Here is a 27,398-nt window from a genome sequence, read left to right on the forward strand (position 1 = left end):
ATGAAAATGTTCTGATGCACCCCCTGGGCCTTGGGACACCCGAAGCCGGACCCTTTTTGGTGGATGCTGGTGGTTGTAGTCTTCGTGGCGGCGACCCGGTTCCGTGGCTCAGGGTGGTCAAACCAGTGGCGGAACTATTTATGTGGTTTTGATGTTTAAATGTCCGACTACGCCACCCGTGGATTGCGGTCAGAGTGAACCGCCGCTGCAGGGCAGACCGCTGAGGCTGGTGTTGTGGGTGCAGCAGAGCGTAGCATAACTCCCCACGGGAGGAGTATAGCCTCAGGGCAGTGTATGCGGAGGATGGGGGTGATGGTGCAGGGCAGCAGCAGTAACGACACGGAGTCAGTGATGCAGTCCAGGGCCTTTACTCACAGTTCTTATTATCCAGACCACGTCTGCAGGTAACGGCTGCCCACGTCGTACTGTGCTCACCAGGTGAGGGGCTCAGACAACTCCCAGATAACTTTGGAGCGCTTCACAGGACCCCCTTTGTGTGTCCTTTGTCTGGCCTTTCTTACCAACCCTTCTGTCCGGCTGCCTCGGGCCTCCTCTTGGTAAACTTGGTGCCAGTTTCCCTGACCCTATGTGGTGCCTTCCTAGCGGGTGTAGCGAGGGGCTGCGCCACATAAAATGTCACAGCCTCCGGTTTCTAGCTGAGGGTCGTTTCCTGCCTCCACTAGTTTCGGGGACCGGTCTCTCCCTTTGGCCTGACCCCTCCACGCAGGTGGATTCGGGCGTGCGGTGGCGACTCGCCCGTCCGCACCCCTGGGATCCCTTCATTCCTCGTTCCTGGAGCCTTCTCCGCTCCTCTTCCTTCCTTCTCCCTCTTCCAGGCCTGGGCCTCTGTTACTAGGCCCGCCTCCGGAGCAGAGCTCATGCAGAGCCCCTGCTCCCTGCCACTTCTGCTCAGACTTCTCTGCACTGAACTAAGATGATGCCCACCTTTTATACTCCCTTCTCAATGCACCCAGGAACTGCTTCCTCCCTGCTCCTGCACTACAGGGTTCCCCTTCCTCAGTGTTCCCTCCCCCCACTCCAGCCAGGGACAGGGACTGTCGTGCCCATCTCAGAGGCATATTGGTCGCCCTGCCCCACGGCAATGTGGTGTAATGCATGCAGGTGTCGGGTCCTGATCCACACTCCATCCTTACCTGAGAGTGAGATATCACACCTCTGGGTGAGGTGCAATACCTCTGTAGCAACCGAGCCCTCAGGGTGCTACAGTTCCATTTATCTTCAGCCTAGGTGACGTATTGTGATACAGGGCCGTGATTTTGGCTATAAAAGGGTCCCCTAGACCCCTACCCCAAGCTTTTTAAGAGAATCTTATATGGCGTGCCAGGAGACTCTATGGAATGCTTTCTCAGCATCCAACGAGAGTATCTAATTACAAATTTTTAACTGCATCTAGCCCAGGAAATACTTTGTGCCTAGTAGCAGTGTCTGCTAGTCAGCGGATTATCCCGGCTGTAAAGCAAGCTACACCACCTGTAGTTTAGACACTTAATTTTTTCAAAGGAAATGCTTCGGGACCATGGGATACTCAGTGAAGAGCATCAGGAGGCACCCCAAGGCATAGGGGCTGGGACTGGCAGTAGGATGCCTTGCGGTGGACAGCCGAGCTCGATCCTTATAAAAGCTTTTTAACTGCAGCAGCTTTAGTGGACGCTACTGGAGCTGGAATTACGCGGCTGCTGGCATGAGACTTGCCCTCCAATAGATCCTTGTAAATGGATTTAAAGTGTATTCATTCAAATTAGAGAGACAATTTAAATTAAAAAGCTTAGAGCTGCCTCCACCACAGGGGGGCTCGCTCGACCCACCAGCGGACAGGCACCAGTATTGGGAGAGAGGGGCTGGCCATCAGGGTTCACCGCGGCTCTGGCACAAACCCGGCGACACGGAGGTGGCATGGGCAGGAGCGGACTGGCCATGTCGGCTTCTCACTTTTTGGATTTTAGAAGGGCATGACATGCCTATATCTGTGTCTCCCCCTCCTTTTACTCCTCCACCTCTTTTATTTTCGCATGACTATATGTACTTGTCACTTTTCCATGTGTTAGTTATGTCTTCTGAGCAGTTTGTCAGCTTTTGGACACCTTTGAAGGTGTTTTCTATGTGTTTCTATGTGTTTTTGTTTGCCTGCCATTGGTTTTAACGGTGTTCGAAGGTGTTCGACGAACAGTTCGGCGAACACACGGGTGTTCGACGAACCGAACTCGAACACTACGGGGGTGGCTCAACACTATTCAGGACCTGCTCGCCAGGTTCCAGGGGACCAGCAGGGGCGTGTTGGTTGAAGAGCCTCTCTTGCTTTTCTCTTGCTTGAGCCAGGCTCCTCTCCACGCTCTCCTGTACCTTTTTGTACTGTAGCCCCCGTTCCGTATCCCAGTCCGCATCTGGGGAGGTGTCCTCGGGTGTCAGGACTCCCATCTCCAGGTCTATCGGCAGCTTAGCTGGTCTTGCTCGCATCAGGAAAGCCGGGGTGCAATTTGTAGCATTCACCGGGATATAGTTGTATAAGTCTATCAGATCTGGCAGCTTCTCCGGCCACAGGCTGCGTTCTTCCAGGAGCAATGTCTTGAGGAGATCAATGACGATATTATTCATTTTCTCACACAGCCCGTTGGTTTGCGGGTGGTAAGGCGTTGTCCGAATCTTCTTACAACCGTAGAGGTTGCAGAACTCCTGGAAGATTTCCGCCTCGAACGCTGAACCTTGATCTGTCAAGACCTGTTCCGGATACCCGTGTGGACGGCAGAAGTGTTGTTGGAAGGCTCTGGCCGCTGTTTGGGCTGTCAAGTCTTTAACAGGAACCACCACCAGGAACCGGGAATAGTGATCCACTATTGTCAGGGCATAGACGTAGACCGACCGGCTTGGAGCCAATTTTACATGGTCCAGAGCTAGCAGCTCAAGAGGCTCCCTGGTGACGATGGGCCTCAAGGGTGTCTTCTTGCTGGTATGGTCCTTCCTTCTGAGGTTACATGGGCCGCAGTCCCTGCACCACTTCTCTATGGCCCCTCTCATACCGATCCAGAAGAACCGCTCTCTCAGTAGGAACTCCAGTTTCTTCCACCCGAAGTGTCCCGCTCTGTAATGGTAGGCCTCTAGGACCATTGCTGTATCTCGTCTAGGGACCACTACCTGCCAGGTCAGCTCGTGCGTCCGGTGGTTGACAAGCCTTCTGCACAGCTTACCCTCGTAGAAGAATAGCCTGCTTTTCTCCTTCCATAACTGTTTGGCTTCCTCTGGAGCGTCTGGGCCAGGGCTAGCATCTGCCTGGGTTAACATGTCTTTTACCAGGCGAATTGCAGGGTCACTATCTTGCATTTCAGCCCAGCCGTGGTGGGGTAAGGGGTTGAACATGACGGTGGTTAAGTCTTTGTCTCTTACCCGGTGAGAATACTGAGTGGCCCCATACCGGTGGAACGCAGGGTGCTCTACTTCCTCCAGCTCTTCTGAGTCTTCTTCTCCTTCGGGTAGGTGGGGCATTCTTGATAGGGCGTCTGCATTGGCGTTGGTTCTGCCTGCCCGGTATTTGATTGTGAAGTCATAATTTGATAGCCGGGCCATCCACCGCTGTTCCAGGGCACCAAGTCTTGCATTGTCCAGGTGTGTCAACGGGTTGTTGTCCGTGTACACAGTGAACTTTGCGGAGGCCAGGTAATGTTTAAACCGTTCTGTGACGGCCCACACCACTGCCAAGAATTCTAGCTTGAAGGAGCTGTAATTCTCTGAGTTTCTTTAAGTGGGCCTCAGCTTCCGGCTGGCATACGCTATCACTCGTTCCCTGCCCTGTTGGTTTTGGGACAGTACGGCTCCCAGCCCCACATTACTGGCATTTGTGTGGAGGATAAAAGGCTGGCCATAATCAGGGTAGGCCAGAATTTCATCCTACGTGAGGGCCATCTTCAGTTGGTGGAAGGAATCCTCTTCCAACTTATCCCACTTGAAGGGTGGCTTGTGACTTCTGGATTTAAACTGACCTATCAGGAGGTCCTGCATTGGAGCTGCCATCTTAGTGAACCCAGGGATGAACCTTCGGTAGTAGCCTACCAACCCGAGGAATTGCCTCACTTCTTTGATGTTAGAGGGGCTTGGCCAGCTCTTGATGGCTGTAACCTTGTCGGGGTCGGGGGCTACTCCCTCAGCACTCACCACGTGTCCTAGGTACTGTACCTTCGGTTTCAACAGGTGACACTTTGAGGGCTTCACCTTCAGGCCAAAGCCTGCCAGGGCTTCGAACACCTCTGCCAGGTGTTTCAGATGGTCCTCGTAGGTCTTTGAATATACAATCACGTCGTCCAGGTAAAGTAGGACCGTCTCAAAGTTTCGGTGCCCTAGACAGCATTCAATCAGCCTCTGGAAGGTCCCGGGTGCGTTGCAGAGCCCGAATGGCATACAGTTGAATTCACTTAATTCCATCGGGGTGGTGAAGGCGGTCTTCTCCTTGTCAGCATCTGCCACAGGAACCTGCCAGTACCCGCTAGTAAGGTCCAAAGTAGAGAAGAAATTAGCTGATTTTAGTGCGGCCAAAGACTCCTCTATTCTAGGCAACGGGTATGCGTCTTTATGGGTGATACGATTGACTTGTCTATAGTCCACGCACATTCTCATAGTACTGTCTTTCTTTTTTACCAGAACCAAGGGGGCTGCCCAGGGGCTACAGCTGTCTCTAATGACCCGGGCTTCTTTCATTTCTCTTAGCATGCCCTTTGCGTTCTGATAGTGTGCGGGGGGTACAGGTCTGTATCTTTCTTTTATTGGTGGGTGGCTCCCCGTCGGGATCTGGTGTTCTACCCCTTTCACTTGGCCGAAGTCCAACGGGTGCTTGCTAAAAACTCTTTCATATTCGCGCACCACCCGATAGACTCCTTGTTTTTGATGCAGGGGGGTGGAGTCGGCACCCACGTGGAGTTTCTGGCACCAGTCCTCCTTGGGCTTCTGGGAGCCATTAACCTCCGCCTGGGGAGATGGAGGCAAGATTTCCACGGCCCTGACAGCATTGTGCTCAACAGTATACAATTTGGCTAGTGTAGCATACCGGGGCAAGTGTACTTACCTTTCCCCAATGTTTAAGATCCGGACGGGCACCCTTCCATGGTGGACATCAACCACCCCCCGGGCTGTCAAAATGGTGGGCCTACTGTCTGAGTACACGGGTTCTACCATGGCTTGGTAGTCTCTTCCTCTCAACCCGATTGCAGTCCGACACCAGATCATCATTTCACTTTTGGGAGGCATGGAAATGGGGAACGGGTCGCTCATCCTCACGCTACCGATCTCACCACCAGACAGTTCTACCTGTTGCCGTCTCATCAGGGCTCTTATCTCTTTCTGGAAGACCCTCTGTTGGCTGGAGCTAGCATTCATCGCCACCTGCTGCAAAATCACAATTACTTCTGAAAGACAATTTTCAATCATGTTAGTACCCAAGGTTATTTTAGGGTGACTTTCTCGACGGTCAATGTCCACAATAATCACTCCCTGTGCCGGCAGTTCAACTTTACCAATCTTAATGGTCATCTCTCTGAACCCCACCTGCGGCACGGGTTGGCCATTGCTGGCGATGATGCTCAAGTCATCGTCTGGATAACGGGTTATATCAGTGTCACTCCAGTACTGCTTGAAAAGTACATAGGGGATGGTAGTCACTTGGGACCTGGTGTCCAGCAGTGCACTCATGGGGATACCGTCCAGCACTACGGGTAAAACCGGGCGCCCCCCCACGTACTTATCGCGCCAATTAGACGGGCCTGATGACCTTACGCCTGGGGGTTGGCTCTCTGCCCCAGGTCGGACCCGTTTAAAGTACAGTACCTGGCTACGTGTCCCGGCTGGCTGCAACGGCGGCAAATCGGCTGTCCATCCTCAGTGTAACGGTCGGTGGGCCTCCCTCTGAACGACGGGATCCTCCTCCGTCGACGCCACGGGACATCCTCCGGACTGGAAGCCAGCTTGATTGGTCCTGACGGGTCCATCTGTAACGACTGTATGGTCCTGGTCAATGCAGCAACACTCTTTGTTAGTTCTTGGACCTGATGGTGCAGGTTTGCAGGCGGGGATGGGTTTAGGGCCTGCGCATCAGCCCCCACAAGGTCTGCGAGGTAGGGCGCCGCCCCCTGGTGGTAAGTGATGGCAGGGCGCCGGGAAGCTACAGCGCCACCTGGTGCGGGTTCTCGGAGCACCCGGATGGCCCTATCTTTGAACTGTGCAAAAGTCAAATCGGGGTTCTGTAGGGCCATGAGGCGGAGCTGGGTTCTGTGGGCGCTGGACAGCAGACCTTCTATGAACTGGTCAGTCAATAGTTTATCTGTATCCTGCACGCTGCCAGGGTCAGCTTGCTTAATTGGCCCCAAGGCTTCCTGTAAATTTAGGGCATAATCTCTGATGCTGTCCTGTGTCCGCTACTTACATCCGTAGAACCGCATTTTAATTTCAGCGGAGGTGCGGGTGTCAAAGGTACCCCGCAGCCGGGCCAAAATGTCCTTTACAGTCTGTCTCTCCTCAGCTGGCCATGATTTTACCTCCCGCTGGGCCGCACCGGTTAGCTGCCCTGTCAGTATGCTTACTTTCTGTTCTTCTGTCAGGGGATAAACTTTGAACAAGCTATACAGCCTTTCCTTTAAGTCGCTCAAGGTATGCGACTCGCCGGCATTCTGGGGCAGCCAGGCCGCCCCGGGGATATAGGGCATGGAAAACGGCATCACAGCTGCAGCGGCTATGCTGGTGGTAGAGGGTCCCTCCGCGTCCGACATCTTCCTCCCCCCTAGTCAACCGTGGCCTACCTTCCGACGATCCTCTTCTGTAGGCCGTGGCTCCGCTCACGATGCTCTGGGTGAGAACCTTGCGTCGCAGGGTGATGACGTCGGCGTCCGCTGGATCTCCTTCCAGGACCTTGCACAACGTCTGGACGTAGGGCGGGGCTTCAGGCTTCGCACGTTTTTTGGTGTCCACGCCCCTCTTCTTCTCGCGCGGCGTCCCGAAGATGGCGTCTTTTGGCGGGAAACGGCCCCGAATGGCGGAAAACTTCACTCAGGTAAATATAAAGTCTTTTCAGGCACGCAATACCCGTTTGTGGCGGGTTGGTCAGAATCCTGCCGACTACGCCAAAACTGACTCGCCCCCTGGGCCGCGGGGCACTCGAGACCGGGCCTCTGTACGATGTTGGGGGTAGTAGTGGTGGCAGCCCGGTCCCGTGGCTCAGGGTGGTCAGACCAAATGGTGGTCTATCAATCAGCGCTTTAAATGTCCGACTATGCCACCCGTGGATTGCGGTCAGGGATAACCGCCGCTGCAGGGCAGGCCACTGGGGCTGGTGTTGGTGTGCAGCATAGAGGTAGAATAACTCCCCACGGGAGGAGTGTAGCCCCAGGGTAGTGTAGGTGGATATTGGGGGTGATAGTTCCATCCGCGATGGTCGGAATGCAGAGTCCGCTTAAACAGTTCAGGGTCTTTATTATAACAGATGGTAATGACCCAACAACAGTACCGGCTAGAAGGGGGCCTGGATGTCTGAGAACACTCGGGAAGCCCCTCTGGTCAGGGTGAGGGTGTAGGCCTACCGTGCTCTCTAAGCTCTTTCTGACTATTTCCCCCTTTAGTGGTAAAATAGCCCACGTCCCTGAGCGTGCCATGTACTCTCACCCGTATGGCTTGCAACTTGGGCTCCTTTTACCTCTGGCCTCTCTTGGCTTTGCTGGTCCCTTCTGTTGTGGCGGAGCCTCCGGGCTTTTTAGGCCAAAGGACATGAAATCCCTCGCGGATTGGTTCTCTGCTGCTGGACTTAGAGTCTTTACAGCCTCGGACCCCAGTGTCCGGTAGATTATTCTCCCTTTCTGCCAGGACAGGCTCTCGGTGCCGTACGTCCCTGGCTAGCAGTTCCTCCACTGCCTCACGACCTCCTCAGCTACAGCTGAACTGTCCCTCCTTCTCTGGGACTAGTCTCACTCCTGAGCTAGGTCGTCCAGTTCTCCCTAACCCTGCCCCCAGTTCCAGCTTTTATAGGGGCAGCCAGCTCCCCCTACTGGCCTGGGACAGGAGGTGCTGTATGCTAATTGTCCCTAACCAGGGAACCTCCCTCCTGCTCTCAGACACAGCCTTTATTATTTGTGGCATCCAGGCCTGGGGTGACACAGTGCCAAGTCTGTCCAAGGGAGCCTTTTTGAGCCAGAGGCCTCAGAGGGACGTTACAAATGAATATTATTAATCGCTCTTCGGAAAATATTATATGAAACAAAACTGTAACTGATTCTTATATGTTTGGAGGAAAAAAATACACTGCACACCAACACCAAAACCTCACCTCAGTTGTGAGGCATGGTAGATGGAGCTTCCTGGTTTTCAACTGCCCAATACATGTGTATTTAGCAAGATGGCACCCACTATATGGGTTCTGGCCGGGAGTATGCATATCGCATACTTGACAGCTGTTCCCGACGCAGACACTGGCAAATCCTCGCAGAGTGCGTGCAATAGGAGGATTCACAAGTCTGCAGTCACAGAGTGACTGCAGACTTATTATTCTAGACAGGGCAGCCCCTTTAAAGGTAGTCTGTTTACCCAAACTGACTGTAAAAATTAAGCACAAAGCATTGTAGGGAACATAGCCCATATAAAAATTTCACTTTTAGTGTTCTAATTGCCACGTCTGTTCTGCAGAAACTGAAGTTTAATAAAATATGCTAATTAGGCTGCTCAGTGTACCCTTGGTGTAGCTAAGTGCTTCTGCATGTTCCTCCCTCACTGGTGATTGACAGTGCTATGTACACGACGATTAAATATTTTTAGTTTCTACTGTAAGTTTGGGATGACACACTAATTTTGTAGAATCATAGCAAAATACCTGTGCGCCTATGTGGACATCCCTGGACCCACCTAAACGCTGAAGTTTTCTTTTGGAGGTCGTCTGGAGCAAGCACATATCTGGTGTCTAGATTCTCCAAAATACAAACAAAAACCCGACTCTTGTCAATCTAATCTGCCCGGGTATTTCAGTATTAGTGGGTACACAAGTCTTAGGTAGAGATGCAGGCACAGTCCTACACTCCAGTCGGTGTAATCACAGCTGTCTATCCAGATGGATTGGTAAAGACAAGGTTTATTCAAGGGAGTCTAGATGAGGATACTACCATTTCTTCGATTTATTCAGAAGGTCCAGTGTGGAATTGATTTTGAGCGTCCAAGTCATTCCACTGAAAGTCCGTGGACTAACGCCAAATCTCAGTACAATACTCTTCAGCAGCACATCATCCTTGGTGTAGGGCTGCTAATTTACTTTCTGATATTGCTGCATGATCAGAGTCATCATACAGGATGCCAAGGGCCACAAAGAAAGAATCAGCTGTGGAGAATTGTGGAGCATCATGTGGAGCTTTTCTGCAAGATACTGGTCCATTTGAGCCTGGCCTTGAATTGGTCAACTACAGCTTGCCGGCAATCCATATAGGGAAGTTATTCTGTTAAAGTGTACATGTCAGCTGATATATGCTGCCCAATCCATGGGCAGCATGTATCAGGCACTGGCTGTATGAACTTAGCCATGTATGTTTGACTCTGAAATGCTGCTGTGTTTCAGAGAATAACATACTTTAATAGCTGCCGGGGACCGAGACAACGTTGTACACTAGTTGGACAGACGGGTCCACATCAGATTCTCCTCGCCCACTGACCTGAATTGACAGGTTTCTGGCTATGTGCATGTTTAGTCAGAAAGACTTAGTGCTAACCACTTGTCTTCCAGGTTCTAGAGGAATCCTGGCCTTCACCCTTTAACCCCTAAACAGGTATCTGAACTTACTATGGGGCTTCCTGGGTTGCATCCATGAAGTAGATGCTGGCTGTAGACAATGATTGCCAAATGAAGTTGGGTCAGTATCAGTAAAAACAAAGTAAAGGAAACAACTGGGGTCAGATACCAGGTGGTCATTGACCGCAAAGTCAGGCTTGCAGGAGTCAGAGTCAGAAGGGATTACAGAATAAAGAATGCCAGGGTCACAAGCCAGGTCAGGATCAAGATAATATGTGTATTATCCCCAAAATACAAGAAGAAAACCAATCAATAACTGGAAAGTCCCAACATACTGCTGAAAGTTTAAGTAAAGTGTATTACTGCCCCAGTGGCCAAAGCAGGGAGCTGAATTATTTCTGCTGAGCTGCTGCACAGCACCACATGCATTCTGCCTGACTATGAGGTACAACAGTTCCCATCCACACCAGTATTCTTGACTGGACAGAGCCTGAGGCGCCCTGTGATAATGGCCATGACGTCTCCACCATTACCAGGTTGAATACAGTGGTAGCTGGTGACCGGGGCAGACGTTGCCAGAGCATATTCGGTAGAGATGTGACAATTACTTTTTCTTGCAACATTATGACTTATTATACACTAATTTAGTATTTTTTTTTCAATTTTTAGTTTAAGAGATCTAATTGGAAGAGGTTTTTAGAATGTCTACTATACAGTTCATTTAACACATGTAAACATTAACTTTTCTTTTACATAGCTGTTCCAGAGGAGGAGCATGAAGAATCTGAAGAAACTGACAAGCCAATATATGATTTTACAAGACAAAGCAAAGGAGCAAGGTTTTCATCACAGTTTGGCTACAATACAAGCAGGACAACTAAAGGTACCGTACTCTTTTCCTGTCATTAATCACAGTTGGTTGACTGTTCTCTTGCAAAATATCTTTCAATTAGATGGAAATTATTAAAGAGAATGTGTCTTCAAAAAATGTGATATTTTGTAAAAGGGGCCTCTCCCATAAGTATCATTTTAGACAAGGTGAGCAGAGGGCAGAGGATGCAAATAGGTTGTCCAAGGGTTTTTAAAAAATGGAATTAGCTGGTCTTTCTTTACTTTTATGGAGCAAAGACATGCCATATCGGCATGGACTGCGGCAGTCAATTACTTACCAGTGATTTTCTGCAATGGTTAATTCATCACTCCAAAAGTGGCAGAGAATTTACCAAGTGATTAATGTTTTTTTTTTAAAAGTTAAAACATTTCCTACTAGTTTATTATCCTGAATTCCTTTATTAACTAACGATCTATTGTACAACTGAAGATCTAGATTCATAGGCATAGGCATCTGTATTGCATCTCTCTGATATCTGGGGGAGGAGGCTGTGCACTGTGAACTGTTTTATTACTTCCATTCATTCAGCTTCTATTCCATGCTAACCCCTTCCTATAGTTCATTACATTGGTGGGCACAGACAGAATAGGGCCCCTGTGAGAGGACTGTATATGGGCTGTGGTAGATCGACTCACTCAGCTTCTTAAACAGGCGGACATAGGAACCATTTCTATTTAAAGTGCAGCTGATTTATTGCAATCCTCATAAACCAAGTCACCAGAAAACGTAAATACAGCCTTTGTCGTCAGAAGGTAAAACATAAAATAACAAGTCCATACAATAGTGACAGTTAGCCCACCTGGCTTAGAGTCCATCTTCCATGTCCTTTAACAAATGCATTCAATCTAGGAGACCTGCAATCTCCATACATCAAGCATGTGTGACACAAACAGCTCAGAGCTTTCATTTCCAGCCCACCCCACACCAAATGCTCTAAAGGCTGTGAATCTTATCCTCTGACCTCCTCCCTCTCTACAGGTGTTCAATCATCCTAGCACTGAAGATGGCTGATTAACCCCTTATTCCTTTGTGTACTGGAACTTTGGAACTGAACCTATGTTTTGTTACTGAAGCTAACAATCTCAGTGCTACATATCTCCCCTCCAGTACTTTGCCAGTGACTTTGTCAGGGCCCTTTGCAGCAAAATATTATGATGCTAAGTTTGAAGTGGCACTGATAGAATCTGATTCCATTCCAGATTTATAAACATACAATAGATTACATTTTTTAATTGATTGTGTAACTATAGAGAGTACAGCAGTTATAGCCTGGACCACTGTAGGAAGAAGGATTATTATTTAGGGGAACCGTTTAACATGTTATGGGCTTGACCTAATGTAGGCCTTAAAGAAGCACTCCTCCCATCAAAGTTTTTATCCTCTTAATATATTTCATTCATCATATTACATTGCACTGTGTACTTACAATTGCTCATTTTTCCCTTCTATCCAGCTAATTATTCTCTTTTCTCTGCTCTATGTAGAAACAGGAAGTCTCTTATACCTGCATTTCTTATCCCCTTCTTCAACTCCTGATGCAGCTTCTCCTTCCCTCCCCTTGATAGGGACTTTTGCAGTGACAGGTGTTCAATCATCCTAGCACTAAAGATGGCTGATTAACCTCTTATTCCTTCGTGTACTGGAACCTTTTCCCTACGTTTAATTACTGGAGCTAACAATCTCAGTGCTACATATCTTCCCTCCAGTACTTTGCCAGTGACCTTGTCACAGGGCCCTTTGCAATCCAATAGATCATCATAATGCACTATTAGACCTGCTTTTGAGGTAGAAGTGGGCCCCCCTACATTTTGGGCCCCTATATGGCTGCACAGGTTGCACCAATTATATATCTGCCCCTGGTTCACAACACAGTTTCGGCACAGCCAAGAATTCTTAGATAATGTTTACACAGGAATTATTATTTACATTTTAGAGAAACTAGTTGAGAGATGAGAGATTCATTGTGATCCATTATAATAAGGGATAATGCTTTCTTGTAAATGGAAACCATGCCACAGTACAGGATTAATCCCTGACATACACTGTGTGCATAATTACTATGGAATTTGTATTTTTTTTTTCAACATCATTTTTATTTGATTTTCCATGACACAAATACATAATATGCATCAAATCTGGCACATAGAGAGGTAAGAGTGCCCGTACGCAGACTGGGTCTATAACAACTCTATTCACATATTTAATTGGTATAACAGATATAACAACAAATAACAAAATGAATTACTTGACAGTATGTATTATATCTCATTAAAGCCATCATGGATAATTAATGCATTTATATCTGTGCCAGAAGTCCTGGCCCACTGACTGTTCTCCTCACCATTCTCTTCTCCATTTTAGGTTAAACAAAGTGGACATAAGTTATTTTTGAGATCTTCTAGTATATACCATGCTGTAGCTGTAAAGGGTTCTACCATTTTCCTTTTGTTCTCTATTGAACAGCAATTTATAATAAGCTGTTTCCATTTTAGAAGGAATTTTCCTGCTTGCTTCTCTTTATTACATAGGGCGTCTTGTTGTTCTACCTCCATGTAATGCTTCATTTGTGCTATTAGTTCCGTAATGGGGGGGATATTGGGATCTAGACAGTGTTTTAGGAGCTGTTTTTTTGTCAATATAAGCCAGGCATGTAGTAACGTGGGGGACTCCCCATTAATTTGTTAGGGTTGTTTATGTTAGTCCAAAAATGCAGCAGGGCTAAACAAGGACATATCCTGGTCCCCATGTGGTGTTAATCATGTCAGCTACCTGGTCCCAATAGTAAACTGATGCAGGACAGGACCAAAGGCCATGTAGGAGGTCAGAGTGTGGATGTTGGCATTTGGTACACGCAATTAGTCTATTAGAAAGTGGGTCTTTTTTTGGTAGATTAAAGGCGTATATCGCACCATGCATGATTTTGAACTGAGTTTCTCTCCATGACTCATTAATAATATGTTTCCTGAATATCCTCCAACCCGTTCTAATCTTCTCGGGGATATCTACGTCATCAAATTGTTGTTTCCAGTTCTTAAAAAAGGTATCTGGGTGTGTTTCCACAACGTTAGGTTTCATTGATGAGTATAGTGTAGATATTGAGGGGGTACCCATTGGAGATGACAGGATGGTATACAGCTCGTTTCGGGAAGTTTCAAAGGTAACATCTCTTAAGTTAGCAATGACGGAGAGTTTTATCTGTTCATATTAGAAATAGTGCTGTGGGGGTAGTTAATATTTTCCCAATGTTTCTGCACATGTTAGCCATCTCTGTTCAATTGGGTGAAGAAGGTGAGATATGTTCACAACACCAGCTTGTTGCCATTTTATAAAGAATTTATTCTCACTACCTTGGGGGAATTCTGAGTTGTACCATAATGGAAGGTGTTTTGAGATTCTGAATGAAAGGCCATATTTTTTCCTGACTGCTTTCCATGTAGAGATAGTATCCTTAAAGATCACTGATTTCTTGATTACTAAGGGTAGCGAGGTAAAACGTGAGAGGAGGAGAGCTGTTGAGTTGTAGGGGGATGCATAGTCAGAATCTAGCGAGTAGTCCGAATATGTATGTCTTTTATGAAGCCAATCTATTATATATCGAAAAAGCAAGCTAGGTTGTAATTTCTAATGCATGAAAAGTTGATGCTTCCCTCTTCCTTGGAGGCTATCAGTTTATTCATTCTAATTCTAGGACGTTTTCCCTTCCAGATAAACTGACTAAAAGCTCTATTAAGTATAGTAACGTCTGAGTGTTTTAAAAGTAATGGTAAGGTTTGTAGATGATACATGAGCTTTGCCGCACTTATCATCTTCACCAAGTGTGCCCTACCCATAAAGGATAAGGGTAGATTTTGCCAGTTCTTTAGCTGATTAATAATTTTTTTAATAAAGGGGGGATAGTTTAGAATGTATAAAGACGAGGGCGAGCAACCTATCTTGATACCCAAGTTTGTAATATATGAGGGGGCTAACATTATGCCACCGATAGATCCACTTGGGAATCATTTTATTCCTCTCTCGGTTAGAGGGAGTATTTTGCATTTTTTGACATTTATTTTAAACCCGGAGTTAGTGATGAGCGAACATACTCACAAGTACTCGGTACTCGCCCAAGCATTTCAGTATTTGAGATGCTTGGAGCTCGCCGAGTACTTACGAGATGCTCGGGCGGATGCTCGGGTCCCCTCCCTGCATGTTTGGCGCTCTTTAGAGTGCCAATCAACATGTAGGGATTGCCTGCCACTCACTATAATGCCGCAGCCATGTTGGTTGTAGCAGTACAGTGATTGGCTGGCCGCACAGCGTCATCAGGTCTATATCAGACCTGGCGCCGCTGTGCTTGTCAGTCTACTCCGCAATCAGGCAGTGTAGGGAGAGGTGCTGCTGAGCTAGGGATAGATTTGATTGTGTATTAGGTGGTGTAGGGAGAAAACAAGTACATTACACATATCCATCTCAACAAACAGTCCTTCTGAGGACTAATCTATCTGCAGAGATATCAGGCAGGCAGTGTATATAGGCAGGCAGTGTATATAGCAGACTGCAGTTCATATAGCACAAGAGGCTCCATTCCAGTTCTGCCTTCTTCTGCTGTTAGACATTTCTAGACAAAGGCCCAGATCTCAGGGGCCAGTAATATTTTTTTTTGGATCTTAATCCTCATTATTTGCTTAAAAAGCAATCCAGAGAACACCGTTTTTCTGTGCCACTTGCTTGTTGGCACTACAGAATACAGCCATGTCCTTTCCATATTACAGCGCTACAAATCCAGCTATTTAAAATTGTGGTTTGTCCATCACACAGATCACATATAATTGCGCTGAAAATACTGCTATTTTTTATCAGTGTGTCAGCAAAGTTTTTGGCATCGGTTTGCTGCTCAAAATAGTTACCTACAGTCCAGGTATTTAAAACTGTGGTTTGTCCGTCACACGGATCACATATACGTTTTCTGAAAATTCTCCCATTTCTGGCCTTCATTCTAATTTTTTTTCAGTGTGTCAGCAAAGCTTTTGACACCAGTTTGCTGTTCAAAATAGTTACCTACAGGCCAGGTATTTAAAATTGTGGTTTGTCCGTCACACAGATCACATATACATTTTCTGAAAATTCTGCCATTTCTGGCCTCCATTCTAATGTTTTTCAGTGTGTCAGCAAATTTTTCGACACCGGTTTGCTGTTCAAAATAGTTACTTACAGGCCAGGTATTTAAAACCGTGGTTTCTCCATCACACGGATTACATATAACTTCGCTCCAAATTCAACCATTTGTAGTGAGTGTGGAAGATATTGTCCTCCATTTAAAATGGGCAAGGGACGGGGAACTGGACGTGATGGTGATGGTGCATGCAGAGGCCGAGGCCGTGGGCAAGCTGAAATTGTGCCACAACAAACACCCACATCTTCTCGCCCGACCTTCCTGTACCAATTCCTAGGGAACCGCAGCACATCACTATTGAACCCAGAGCAGTGTCAAAAGGTTGTAGGTTGGATAGTGGATAATGCTTCCAGTTGATTAGCCAACACACGGTCAAGTCTCAGTAGCTGTGAGTCTGGACTGCATATTCCTCACCCTGATCCTCCTTCCTCCCACCATGCCGAGTGCCCGGAGACAACTGATCCCACACTTGGACACTCTGAAGAGCTGTTCACTTTTCCATTTATAGATTCGGGCCTCTCGGCAGGGCCACTTGAAGCGGGGCAAGAGGAGATCGCATGTAGCGATGCCCAAATATTTGAGCAGCCACGGTCACATGAAGGTGGGAAAGTGTCATAAGAGGTGGACGATGATGAGACACAATTGCCAGAAAGTCAGGAGGAGGACCAGGGTGCGGAAGTGGAAGACGAGGTGGTGGATGATATAGAAACTGACCCAACCTGGCAGGAGGACATGCAGAGCAAGGACAGCAGCACACAGGGGGAGGCAGAGCACCCCAACAGGCAGGAAGCAGTGTGGTGGCCGCAGACAGAAGGCAGGCAACCGTTCCCCGTAACACCAACACAAAGGAAGTTGCCAGTACAACTGTTAGGTCTTCCCGAGTCTGGTTGTTTTTTAAAGACTCTGCTGATAACCCCAAAAAAGCCATTTGCACCACCTGCCAGGCCAGCATCAGCCGGGGTGGCAAAACTAGCAGCCTGACCACCACCAGCATGACCAGGCACATGGCAGCAAAGCACCCGACTTTGTGGGCAGAACCCCAGGGTCCAGGAACAGTGTCTGCGGGTGACATCATTGCTTCTTCCGCTGTTGTGCATGCAAGCCAATCCCCTGTCCTTGGTGCATGCGAAGATGCCTCCTGCCACTCTCAAGTAGCAGCATCAGGAAGCACGTCCACGTCCTTGTCCCAGCGCAGTGTTCAGCTGTCCATACCCCAGTCCTTGGAACGCAAGCGCAAATACGCAGCCAACGCCCCACAAGCCACACTACTAAATTCCCACATTTCACGACTGCTTGCGCTCGAAATGTTGCACTTTAGGCTCGTGGAGATGGAAGCATTCCACAACCTGATGGCGGCGGCCGTCCCTTGGTACTCGGTCCCCAGCTGCCACTATTTCTCCCGGTGTGCCGTCCCCCCATTACACAAGCATGTGTCCCAAAACATTAGCCATGCCCTCAACAACGCAGTTACCAGGAAAATCCACCTAACCACGGACACATGGACAAGTGCTTGTGGGCAGAGACGGTACATCTCGCTGACGGCACACTGGGTTAACATAGTGGAAGCCGGGACCCAGTCGGACCTTGGGACGGAACACGTCCTCCCGATGCCAAGGATTGCGGGCCCTAGGTCAATCAGGGTTGCCCCCACAGTCTACAGCTCCTGCACCTCAGCCTCCTCCTCTTCAGCCTCCATCTCCGAAATGACCACATCAGTCACAAGCTGGAAGCACTGCAGCACTGCCTCGGCCAAGCGGCAACAGGCTGTGCTGAAGCTAATATGCTTAGGTGATGAATCGCACAATGCTGAAGAGTTGTGGACAGCTCTGAAAGAGCAATCAGATCTGTGGCTCACACCGCTGAACCTACAGCCAGGCATGGTATTGTGTGACAATGGCCGGAACCTGGTGGCGGCTCTGAGGCGAGGCGAGCTCACACATGTACCATGCCTGGCCCATGTGCTTAACCTCGTGGTTCAGCGGTTTCTCAAATCCTACCCAGAGCTGCCGGATCTGCTTGTTAAAGTATGCCGCCTGTGTTCCCATTTTAGAAAGTCAGCTTCCGCCGCCCTTGCAATGTTTCAGCAGCGTTTGCAGCTTCCGGCTCACAGACTGGTGTGTGATGTCCCCACGCGTTGGAACTCTACTCTGCAGATGTTGGGAATTATTTGTGAGCAGAAGAGGACAGTTGTTGAGTACCAGCATCAACAAGGCCATCGGTATTCAATTCAGCCTCCACACATAAGACCTCAGGAGTGGACGTGGATATCAGACATATGTACCATCCTTCAAAACTTTGAGGACTCCACCAAGATGTTGAGCGGCGATGACGCCATAATTAGCATCACCATCCCGCTTCTCTGTCTTCTGAAATGCTCTATGCTCACAATCAAAGAGGATTCATTGCAGGCGGAGCACGATGAGATGGAGCAAGGAACCATACAGGGTGATTGCACACAGCCCAGCCTCATCTCATCCCAATGTGGATTGGGTGACAATGAGGAAGAGGAGGAGAAAGAACAGGAGCTAGTTTCATGCGCTATAGATGGTACTACCTGCACAACTGTCATATCATCTGTTCAGCATTGATGGCCAGAGGACAGAGAGAGTAGGAGGAAGAGGAGAGCATGGTCAGTCATCCTCTTGGTGAGGACACGGAATTCTTGCCTGTTAGCAGTCTGGCACGCATGGCTGAGTTTATGTTACGCTGCCTTCCCATGACCCTCGCATTCTCAAAATTTTGGGTGACAGTCATTACTGGTTGGTGACACTTCTAGACCCACGCTACAAGGAGAACTTTATATCTCTTATTCCTGAGGCGGACAGGTCTACAAAAATGGGGCAGTACCAGAAGGCCCTTGTTGCGGAACTATTAAAAAAATTCCCATCTGAAAACGCTGGCGGCAGAGGTCACAGTTCATTGGACAACCAAGGAGTACCGGCGAGAGAGACACAACTTCAATCCAGCAGAGGCCGGGGTAACACTGTCAAAGTTCTGGGAGTATTTTCTCAGCCCCTCCCATCGCAGAGGCCCTGAGGCGTGGGGTACTCTCACAAGGAGTGCAAAGTTTGGGAAGATGCTGAGGGAGTACCTTGCCGACCGTATCAATGTCCTCCGTGATTCCTCTGTGCCTTATAATTATTGGGTATCCAAGCTGGATATGTGGAATGAACTGGCACTCTATGCCTTGGAGGTCCTGGCCTGCCCTGCCGCTAGCGTTTTATCAGAGCAGGTTTTTACTGCCGCTGGTGGAATTATAACTGATAAGCGCATCCGCCTGTCAACTGAAAATGCTGACAGGCTGACTCTTATAAAAATGAACAAGGGCTGGATTGGGCCAGACTTCTCAACACCACCGATTGATAGCAGCGTAACATAAACTCAAATCCAGAGTCTTTTTTGGGAGGTGTATTCCCATGCACCTTTTCACACCCACACATGAGTATACACTTCCTGATTTTGGCTATTTGCTCTTGTCCTCCTCCTCCTCCTCCTCATCCTCCACCACCATATCACCCAGGTGACCGTGGTCCGTGATGCAACACCTACATAATTTTTTTAAAGGGTGTTTATGATGCCCGTAAAAAAAAATTTTTTATACAGTATGTTCATGTATACCCCCAAGGGGTACATGTTTGTCAGCCCATACACTTAGTGCATGGGCATTACAAGTATTGGAGACCTGCTCCTTTCTAATGGGAACATTTTTTATGAGGCCCTTCTCCACGTCTCTTCCAAGGGGCATTGGAGTGCCTCCCAATTTTTGGCAGCCCTTGCATTCACTGCATAGGCCAACACTATGGGAAACCCACTTCCTAATAATGGGAACATTGTTTTCAGGAGGCCCTCTGACCTCCACGTTTCTTCCAAGGGGCATTGGAGTGCCTCCAAATTTTTGGCAACCCTTGCATTCACTGTATAGGCAAACACAATGGGAGACCCACTTCCTAATAATGGGAACATTGTTTTCAGGAGACCCTCTGACCTCCACGTCTCTTTCAAGGGGCATTGGAGTGCCTCCAGATTTTTGGCAACCCTTGAATTCACTGCATAGGCAAACACAATAACAGTATAGGAGACCCACTCTTTAGTAATGGGAACAATAAAACATAGCCGGCTGATGGCTCTCTAAGAATAGTGAGGGTCGACTGCTGGCCCTTTAAGAATAGTAAAGGCCACCTGATGGCCCTACAAAAATAGGCTTTGTGACTTTCAGAGTTCCTGCTTCATAAATGAAACACGAAGTGTCTGATGATATCTCACACACCACATGGCCAGATAAGATTGTAAAATGTTAAAATGACATTTCCTGGTGAATGCATTTGTCACGGTTGAAAGCAATGCAAAAGTGCAAAAACGCATCAAAAACACTAAGTGTGAACATAGCCCAAGGTGTAGAGGAGTATTTTTGTTTTTGGTTATTTATTTTGCTTTATATACAAGTCATTATCCTGGAAAGGATGTTCCTTAACATATTTCCCAGGAAAATCCATTTTGGTTTCGTTTTTGTATGTTTTATTGTGAGTCCGTAAAAGTGGCGTAATACCCCTGACAACGTTGTAGACAGAAGTGACCTGGGAGTCAGAAATGCTTCCAGGTGTCTTCCCCATGCTGTTCCCATGTCATTTGAGCACTGTTCCCATCGATTTGGGCAATTTTTAGGCCCTCTGCAGACCGCCGGGGGGAGCCGCCTAAAAAATGCTTGAGTTTCCCATAGACTTACATTGGGCTCGTTGCTCGGGTCGAGCACCCGAGTATTCCAATGTGCTCGACCCGCGCATCGAGCACCCGAGCATTTTAGTGCTCGCCCATCACTACCCGGAGTAAGTGCCAAAGTTTTTAAGGAGTTCAAGAACTTTAGGCAAATGCTGAATGGGATCAGACATAAATAAAATGACGTCTTCAGCTAAAAAGGCTGCCTGTATTGATCTCCTTGTGAACTGGATTTTATCTAGAACCAAGAGTACTTTTCTTATATTCAAAGTAGCCAAGCGGCTCTTAATAAAACCCGCCTGAGCGGGAGATATCAGGTTGGGCAGTATGGAGACCAGTCTATCGGCCATTATTTTGGACATGATTTTGATATCCGAATTAATGAGAGAAATTGGCCTATAAGAACAGGAGGACAAAGGGTCTTTATTTGACTTTAATAATAGTTTAATGTATGCCATGTTTGCGGAAGGAAAAATGGGATTACCTTGAGATATTTTATTAAAGATCAACACCAACATTGGGGAGACTTCTACCACCAGCGACTTAAAAAATTTGTGAGAATAGCCATCAAGGCCGGGAGCTTTGATTAGACTCAAGTTTTTAATTGTATTGGTGACCTCCTCTGCAGATATAGGTTTATTCAACATGCACTTTTGTTCCTCTGACAAGGTGGGCAGCTTAACCTTGTCCAGGAGTGTAAGCGTTGAAGAGGGGGTTTGTTTTGGGTTTTTGTATAGTCCTTTATAAAAAGAGCCTAAGATCTCATTTATTGTTTTAGGGTTGGTGTGAATCACTCCCTTGGAGTTTCTTAGCTGGAGTATTCCTTGTTGTTTCCTTGTTGTTTCCTCATTACTTTAGCTAAATTAGCCAGCATCCGTCCTGGCTTATTTCCAAATCTATAAAAGTAGGTTTCTAATTTAGAAAGATAAAATTTTTCCCTTAAATCTGCATAGAGATTAAATACTGTTTGTTTTTTGTGACCAGTGCTCCTTATTCATGAGGGACGGGTCAAGTAATAATTTGGTGTAGGCTTTTTTTTAGTTAAGTGGAGAGTTCATTATATTTTTTAAGAACTTTTTTTTTATGATAAAATGTATATGCCAGAATTTTCCCCGATGTACCGCCTTCGCCATCTCACATAAAAGCATAGGGTCATCCTAGTGCTCAGAGTTATCCGAGATGATCTCCTGCCACCATAGTTTAAGAGAGAAGATGAACGATTCATCTTTGCAAAAGTAGTTAGCAAATCTCCAAAGAAAGTCAGAGCCCCCGGGGAAGGTCTTGGATAACTCTATAGTTACTGGGGCATGATCTGATATGACTATGTCATTAATACGTACCGTAATTAATTTGTATAAAAAGAAAGCGCAGCAGCACTCCATTATGGCCAAAATACATAAAGACAATAAAAACATTTGATTTAAACTGTGTTATTACTCAATGAACTTTACTTACAAAAAATTGAGGTTCTTAGCACATAAATTGGCCAATTCATGTGTGCCCATCAACCGCTGCAAGGTGACCTCCCATCTGATGGGTACTACTCTGCCTACATGCCTCTCTTGGGCTACAAGCCTATAACTCTGGACAGAACATGTCACTTCTGGGCTGAAACACCTACAATTTAAATGGGCTGGTAGAGTAGAATATACATCACCTGCTGGTTAAATGGGGGGAGTGCAAGGTCTTGGCTTGTAGCCCAAGAGAGGCATGTAGGCAGAGTAGTACCCATCAGATGGGAGGTCACCTTGCAGCGGTTAATGGGCACACATGAATTGGCCAATTTATGTGCTAAGAACCTCAATTTTTTGTAAGTAAAGTTCATTGAGTAATAACACAGTTTAAATCAAATGTTTTTATTGTCTTTATGTATTTTGGCCATAATGGAGTGCTGCTGCGCTTTTTTTTTATATACCGTAATTAATTTGGATACCATAGAGGGGGAGACAAGTATATAATCGATCCAGGACTATGAATCATTTGCATGTGAAAAGTGAGTATATTCTCTATTACTACAGTCGAGAAGTCTCCAGGAATCCATCAGCTGACAGGCAGACATAAGGGGCAAAAGCGCTTTATCATGAATAGTTATTGTTTGAGGGGCACCTGTGATATTTTTCCTATCTTTAGGAACTAAGGACACTGAGTTGAAGTAACCTCCCACTATTTTATTAGGGTTAGAGTCCAGTAGGAGTCTAGTCTCCAGTTGTTTAAAAAAAGATTTGTTCCCTGCATTGGGGGAATATATGTTGTAGATAGAGAGAACCCCCTCTGGCGTAGATATTATTAGGTGGGCCAGTCTACCCTCACTGTCTGTTTGTTGGCTAATGATTTGGTGTGTGTAATGTTTACTAATGAGTAGTGTTGAGCGATACCTTCCGATATCAGGAAATATCGGATCGGATTGGATCGGGCCGATACCCAAAAAGTATTGGATATCGCCGATACCGGAAACCAATGCAAGTCAATGGGACACAAATATCGGAATGAAAATAAACCCTTTCTTTCCTTGTAGGTTAATTCTACATGAAGGAAAACAACTAACAATAATGTAGAATGTATTGGGGGAGGTGGTTGCCCAAGTCGATGGGAACAGTGCTCACAGTGAAACATGAAAAGCCGGCAATTCAGCAGCGGCATACACCGGTACCCGACAATTTATAACAGAAAGAATAGAGCTTCACACATAGATTAGATAGATAGAAACATGTCAGTCACATATATATGAAGTACAGTGACAGTGCTGCTTACTGTACTTGTCATTTAGTGTAAAGGATTTATTAAAATAAATATTAGTGTTTTCATGCACCGTCTCTTTAAAAAAGCCGGCCGGCAATTCAGCATCTGTACCCGACAATTTAGAATAGAAAGAATAGAGAATCACACATAGATTAGATAGATAGAAACATGTCAGTCACATATATAAGAAGTACAGTGACAGTGTTGCTTACTGTACTTGTCATTTAGTGTAAAGGATTTATTTAAAAAAATATTAGTGTTTTCATGCACCGTCTCTTTAAAAAAGCCGGCCGGCAATTCAGCATCTGTACCCGACAATTTAGAATAGAAAGAATAGAGAATCACACATAGATTAGATAGATAGAAACATGTCAGTCACATATATATGAAGTACAGTGACAGTGTTGATTACTGTACTTGTCATTTAGTGTTAAAATAAAGGATTTATTAAAAAAAAAATTGGCGTGGGGTTCCCCGTAATTTTAGTCTCTAGCGGAGGTTAAGCAGACGACTGGGGCAGATGTTTGAAGCCTGGGAAGGGGGTAATACCCACGGAGCTTCCCAGGCTACTAATATCAGCCCCCAGATGAATACCTAGCCTTTACTAGCTATTAAAATGGGGGACCCCCCCAAAAAATTACGTGGGGTCCCCCCTATTTTAATAGCTAGCAAAGGCTAGGCAGACAGCTGGCGGCTGATATTAATAGCCCAGGAAGGGTGCCATGAATATTGGCCCCCTCCCAGGCTAGAAACACCAGCTGTCAGCCGCCCCAGAAATGGCGCATCCATAGGATGCGCCAATTCTGGCACTTAGCCTTGCTCTTCCCACTGCCCTGTAGCGGTGGCAGTGGGGTAATAGGGCTGGGGTTGATGTCAGCTTATAATGCCAGCTGACATCAAGCCCAGGTTAGTAATGGAGAGGCGTCTATAAGACACCCCCATTACTAACCCCATAGTCAAAGTTAAAAAAAAACACAAACACCCAGAATAAAATCCTTTAATTGAAATAAACACACAATTCTTTATTGTTCTAAATTAAACCATACTTACCATCACGCCCATTCCAGCTGAAGCCAACGATCTCCTGCAATAAAAGAAAAATAATAAAGCAACATCATCCTTACCTTTCGATGGTTCCCAGGACAGCTCCAGCTCTGCTACATCGAGATGACAGGCTGGACCGCAGCAGAACGCTGCCATCCAGCCTGTCATCCCGCGGACACTGAGAAGCGCAGACATGCTTGCGCTCCTCAGTGTCTGGCTGTGACGGCATCCAGATGAGCCGACAATGAACTCAGCTCACCTCATGCACGTCACTGACAGCGTGGGAGAATTCTCCTGCGCATGCGGTGAGCGTGAGAGACTCGGCTCATCTGGATGCCGTCACAGCCTGACACTGAGGAACGCAAGCATGCCTGCGCTTCTCAGTGTCCGCGGGATGACAGGCTGGATGGCAGCGTTCTGCAGCGGTCCAGCCTGTCATCTCGATGTAGCAGAGCTGAAACTGTCCTGGGAACCATGGAAAGGTAAGGATGAGGTTGGTTTATTATTTTTCTTTTATTGCAGGAGATCGTTGGCTTCAGCTGGAATGGGCGTGATGGTAAGTATGGTTTAATTTAGAACAATAAAGAATTGTGTGTTTATTTCAATTAAAGGACTTTATTCTGGGTGTTTGTGTTTTTTTTTAAATACTTTACTAGAAATTCATGGCGGTCATGTCTAATATTGGCGTGACCCCATGAATTTCGGGCTTAGGGCCAGCTGATAATGCCAAGCTGACCCTAACCCCTTTATTACCCAGTGAGCCACCGCACCAGGGCCCTGGATGAGTTGGGTACAGCGCCAGAAGATGGCGCTTCTATGAACGCGCCATTTTCTGGGGTGGCTGCGGACTGCAATTTGCAGCGGGTGGGGCCCAGAAAGCTTGGGCCTCCCTGCGCTGCGGATTCCAGCCCCCAGCTGCCTAGTTGTACCTGGCTGGACACAAAAATAGGGCGAAGCTCCACGTATTTTTTTTTTTAATTATTTCATGAAATTCATGAAATAATTAAGAAAAAAAGGGCTTCCCTATATTGTTGTGTCCAACCAGGTACAAATAGGCAGCTGGTGGTTGGTGGCAGCCCGTTCCTGCCTGCTGTACCTGGCTGGACACAAATATAGTGCGAAGCCCCACGTCAATTTTTTTTTAATAATTTCATGAAATAATTAAAAAAAAAAAAGGGCTTCCCTATATTGTTGTGTCCGGCCAGGTACAAATAGGCAGCTGGTGGTTGGGGGCAGCCCGTTCCTGCCTGCTGTACCTGGCTGGACACAAATATAGGGCGAAGCCCCACATCAATTTTTTTTAAATTATTTCATGAATTTCCTGAAATAATTAAAAAAAATTGACGTGGGGCTTCGCACTATATTTGTGTCCAGCCAGGTACAGCAGGCAGGAACGGGCTGCCCCCAACCACCAGCTGCCTATTTGTACCTGGTTGGACACAACAATATAGGGAAGCCCTTTTTTTCTTTATTATTTCATGAATTTCATGAAATAATTAAAAAAAAAAAAATACGTGGGGCTTCTCCCTATTTTTGTGTCCAGCCAGGTACAACTAGGCAGCTGGGAGATGGAATCTGCAGCGCAGGGAGGCCCAAGCTTTCTGGGGCCCCCCCGCTGCAAATTGCAGTCCGCAGCCACCCCGGAAAATGGCGCGTTCATAGAAGCGCCATCTTCTGGCGCTGTACCCAACTCATCCAGGGCCCTGGTGCGGTGGCTCACTGGGTAATAAAGGGGTTAGGGCCAGCTTGGTATTATCGCTGGCCCTAAGCCTGAAATTCATGGGGTCACGCCAATATTAGACATGACCGCCATGAATTTCTAGTAAAGTATTTAAAAAAACACAACACCCAGAATGAAGTCATTTAATTGAAATAAACACACAATTCTTTATTGTTCTAAATTAAACCATACTTACCATCACACCCATTCCAGCTGAAGCCAATGGCTAGGCAGACAGCTGGGGGCTGATATTAATAGCCCAGGAAGGGTGCCATGAATATTGGCCCCCTCCCAGGCTAGAAACACCAGCCGTCAGCCGCCCCAGAAATGGCGCATCCATAGGATGCGCCAATTCTGGTGCTTAGCCTCGCTCTTCCACGCTGCCCTGGTGTGGTGGCAGTGGGGTAATAGGGCAGGGGTTCATGTCAGCGCCAGCTGCCATGAAGCCCAGGTTAGTAATGATGGGCGTCTATAAGACACCCCCATTACTAACCTACAAAGTGTTAAAAAGAAAACACACACTACACCCAGAAAAAAATAATTTATTTGAAATAAAACACACCATTTTATTTAATTCTTAGTTTACTAAAAAAAATAGTTACCTGTCCACGTTCCTGTGCTGATCTCCCATGCACAGCTGTCACATCTGGAGATGGTGACAGCTGTGCATGGCTGCTGTAAGCTCATGCTGCCGGGAACACGTCCGCTCCCGGCAGCGGGAGCCACTGACTGAGATCACCAGAGTGCATTCAGTCAGCGCTGCTCCGGAGACCTCCTTTATGGCACTGCTGTACCGTGGGAATTTCTCACGGTACAGCAGGGCCGTAAAGGAGCTAACCGGAGCAGCGCTGCCTGAACTCCGGCGAACCCGCTTATGCAATGACGGGGCTTCTTTACGGCCCCATCATTCTAGCGGCGGCAGCGGTTCAGAGCGGTCACATTCTATGTGGCTGCTCTAAACTGGAGATCATCGTGGGACACTCGTGGACTACTACGGAGGGGTAAGGATAAGGTTGTGGTTTATTATTTTACATTTTATTACAGGAGATCGATGGCTTCGGGGAATTAGGTGTCTAGGTGAGTATAGGTGCAGTTTTTTATTTTTTACTTTATTTTAGGTGGCGATCGGCGGGGACAGGTAATGTATAAATTAATTTATTGTAGGTAACCACTGGCCACCAATGACATGTATTTAAAATTTATTGGGGACCAAAAAAAACATGTATAGGGGCAAAAATAGCACATGGGGCAGTTTAAATAGCAGGATCAGGCTGATGGGAACTACTGCTCCCATCGAGTTGATCCTGCTGGCACGAGTGGACGGGGGACAGACATAGGCCGATGGGAGTAGTAGTGTCACATCGGCCTATATCTGCCTGCA

At 47.0% G+C, this 27,398-nt stretch overlaps 1 protein-coding gene across 8 annotated transcripts in view; it reads left to right on the plus strand.

Moving 5' to 3' along the window:
• LOC141265436 (NFX1-type zinc finger-containing protein 1-like) overlaps window positions 1–27,398 on the plus strand; it is a 249,779-nt gene that overhangs the window by 72,757 nt on the left and 149,624 nt on the right. For all 8 annotated transcript variants that reach the window (XM_073678517.1, XM_073678513.1, XM_073678515.1 and 5 more), the window contains one exon: window positions 10,512–10,637. In XM_073678517.1, coding sequence (XP_073534618.1) covers window positions 10,512–10,637 — 126 coding nt within the window. The remainder of the gene's footprint in view (window positions 1–10,511; window positions 10,638–27,398) is intronic.

Source organism: Phyllobates terribilis, unplaced genomic scaffold (genome assembly GCF_046119375.1).
Source record: "Phyllobates terribilis strain yellow unplaced genomic scaffold, ASM4611937v1 Scaffold_4__5_contigs__length_816908805, whole genome shotgun sequence".
NCBI classification, from domain to species: domain Eukaryota; kingdom Metazoa; phylum Chordata; class Amphibia; order Anura; family Dendrobatidae; genus Phyllobates; species Phyllobates terribilis.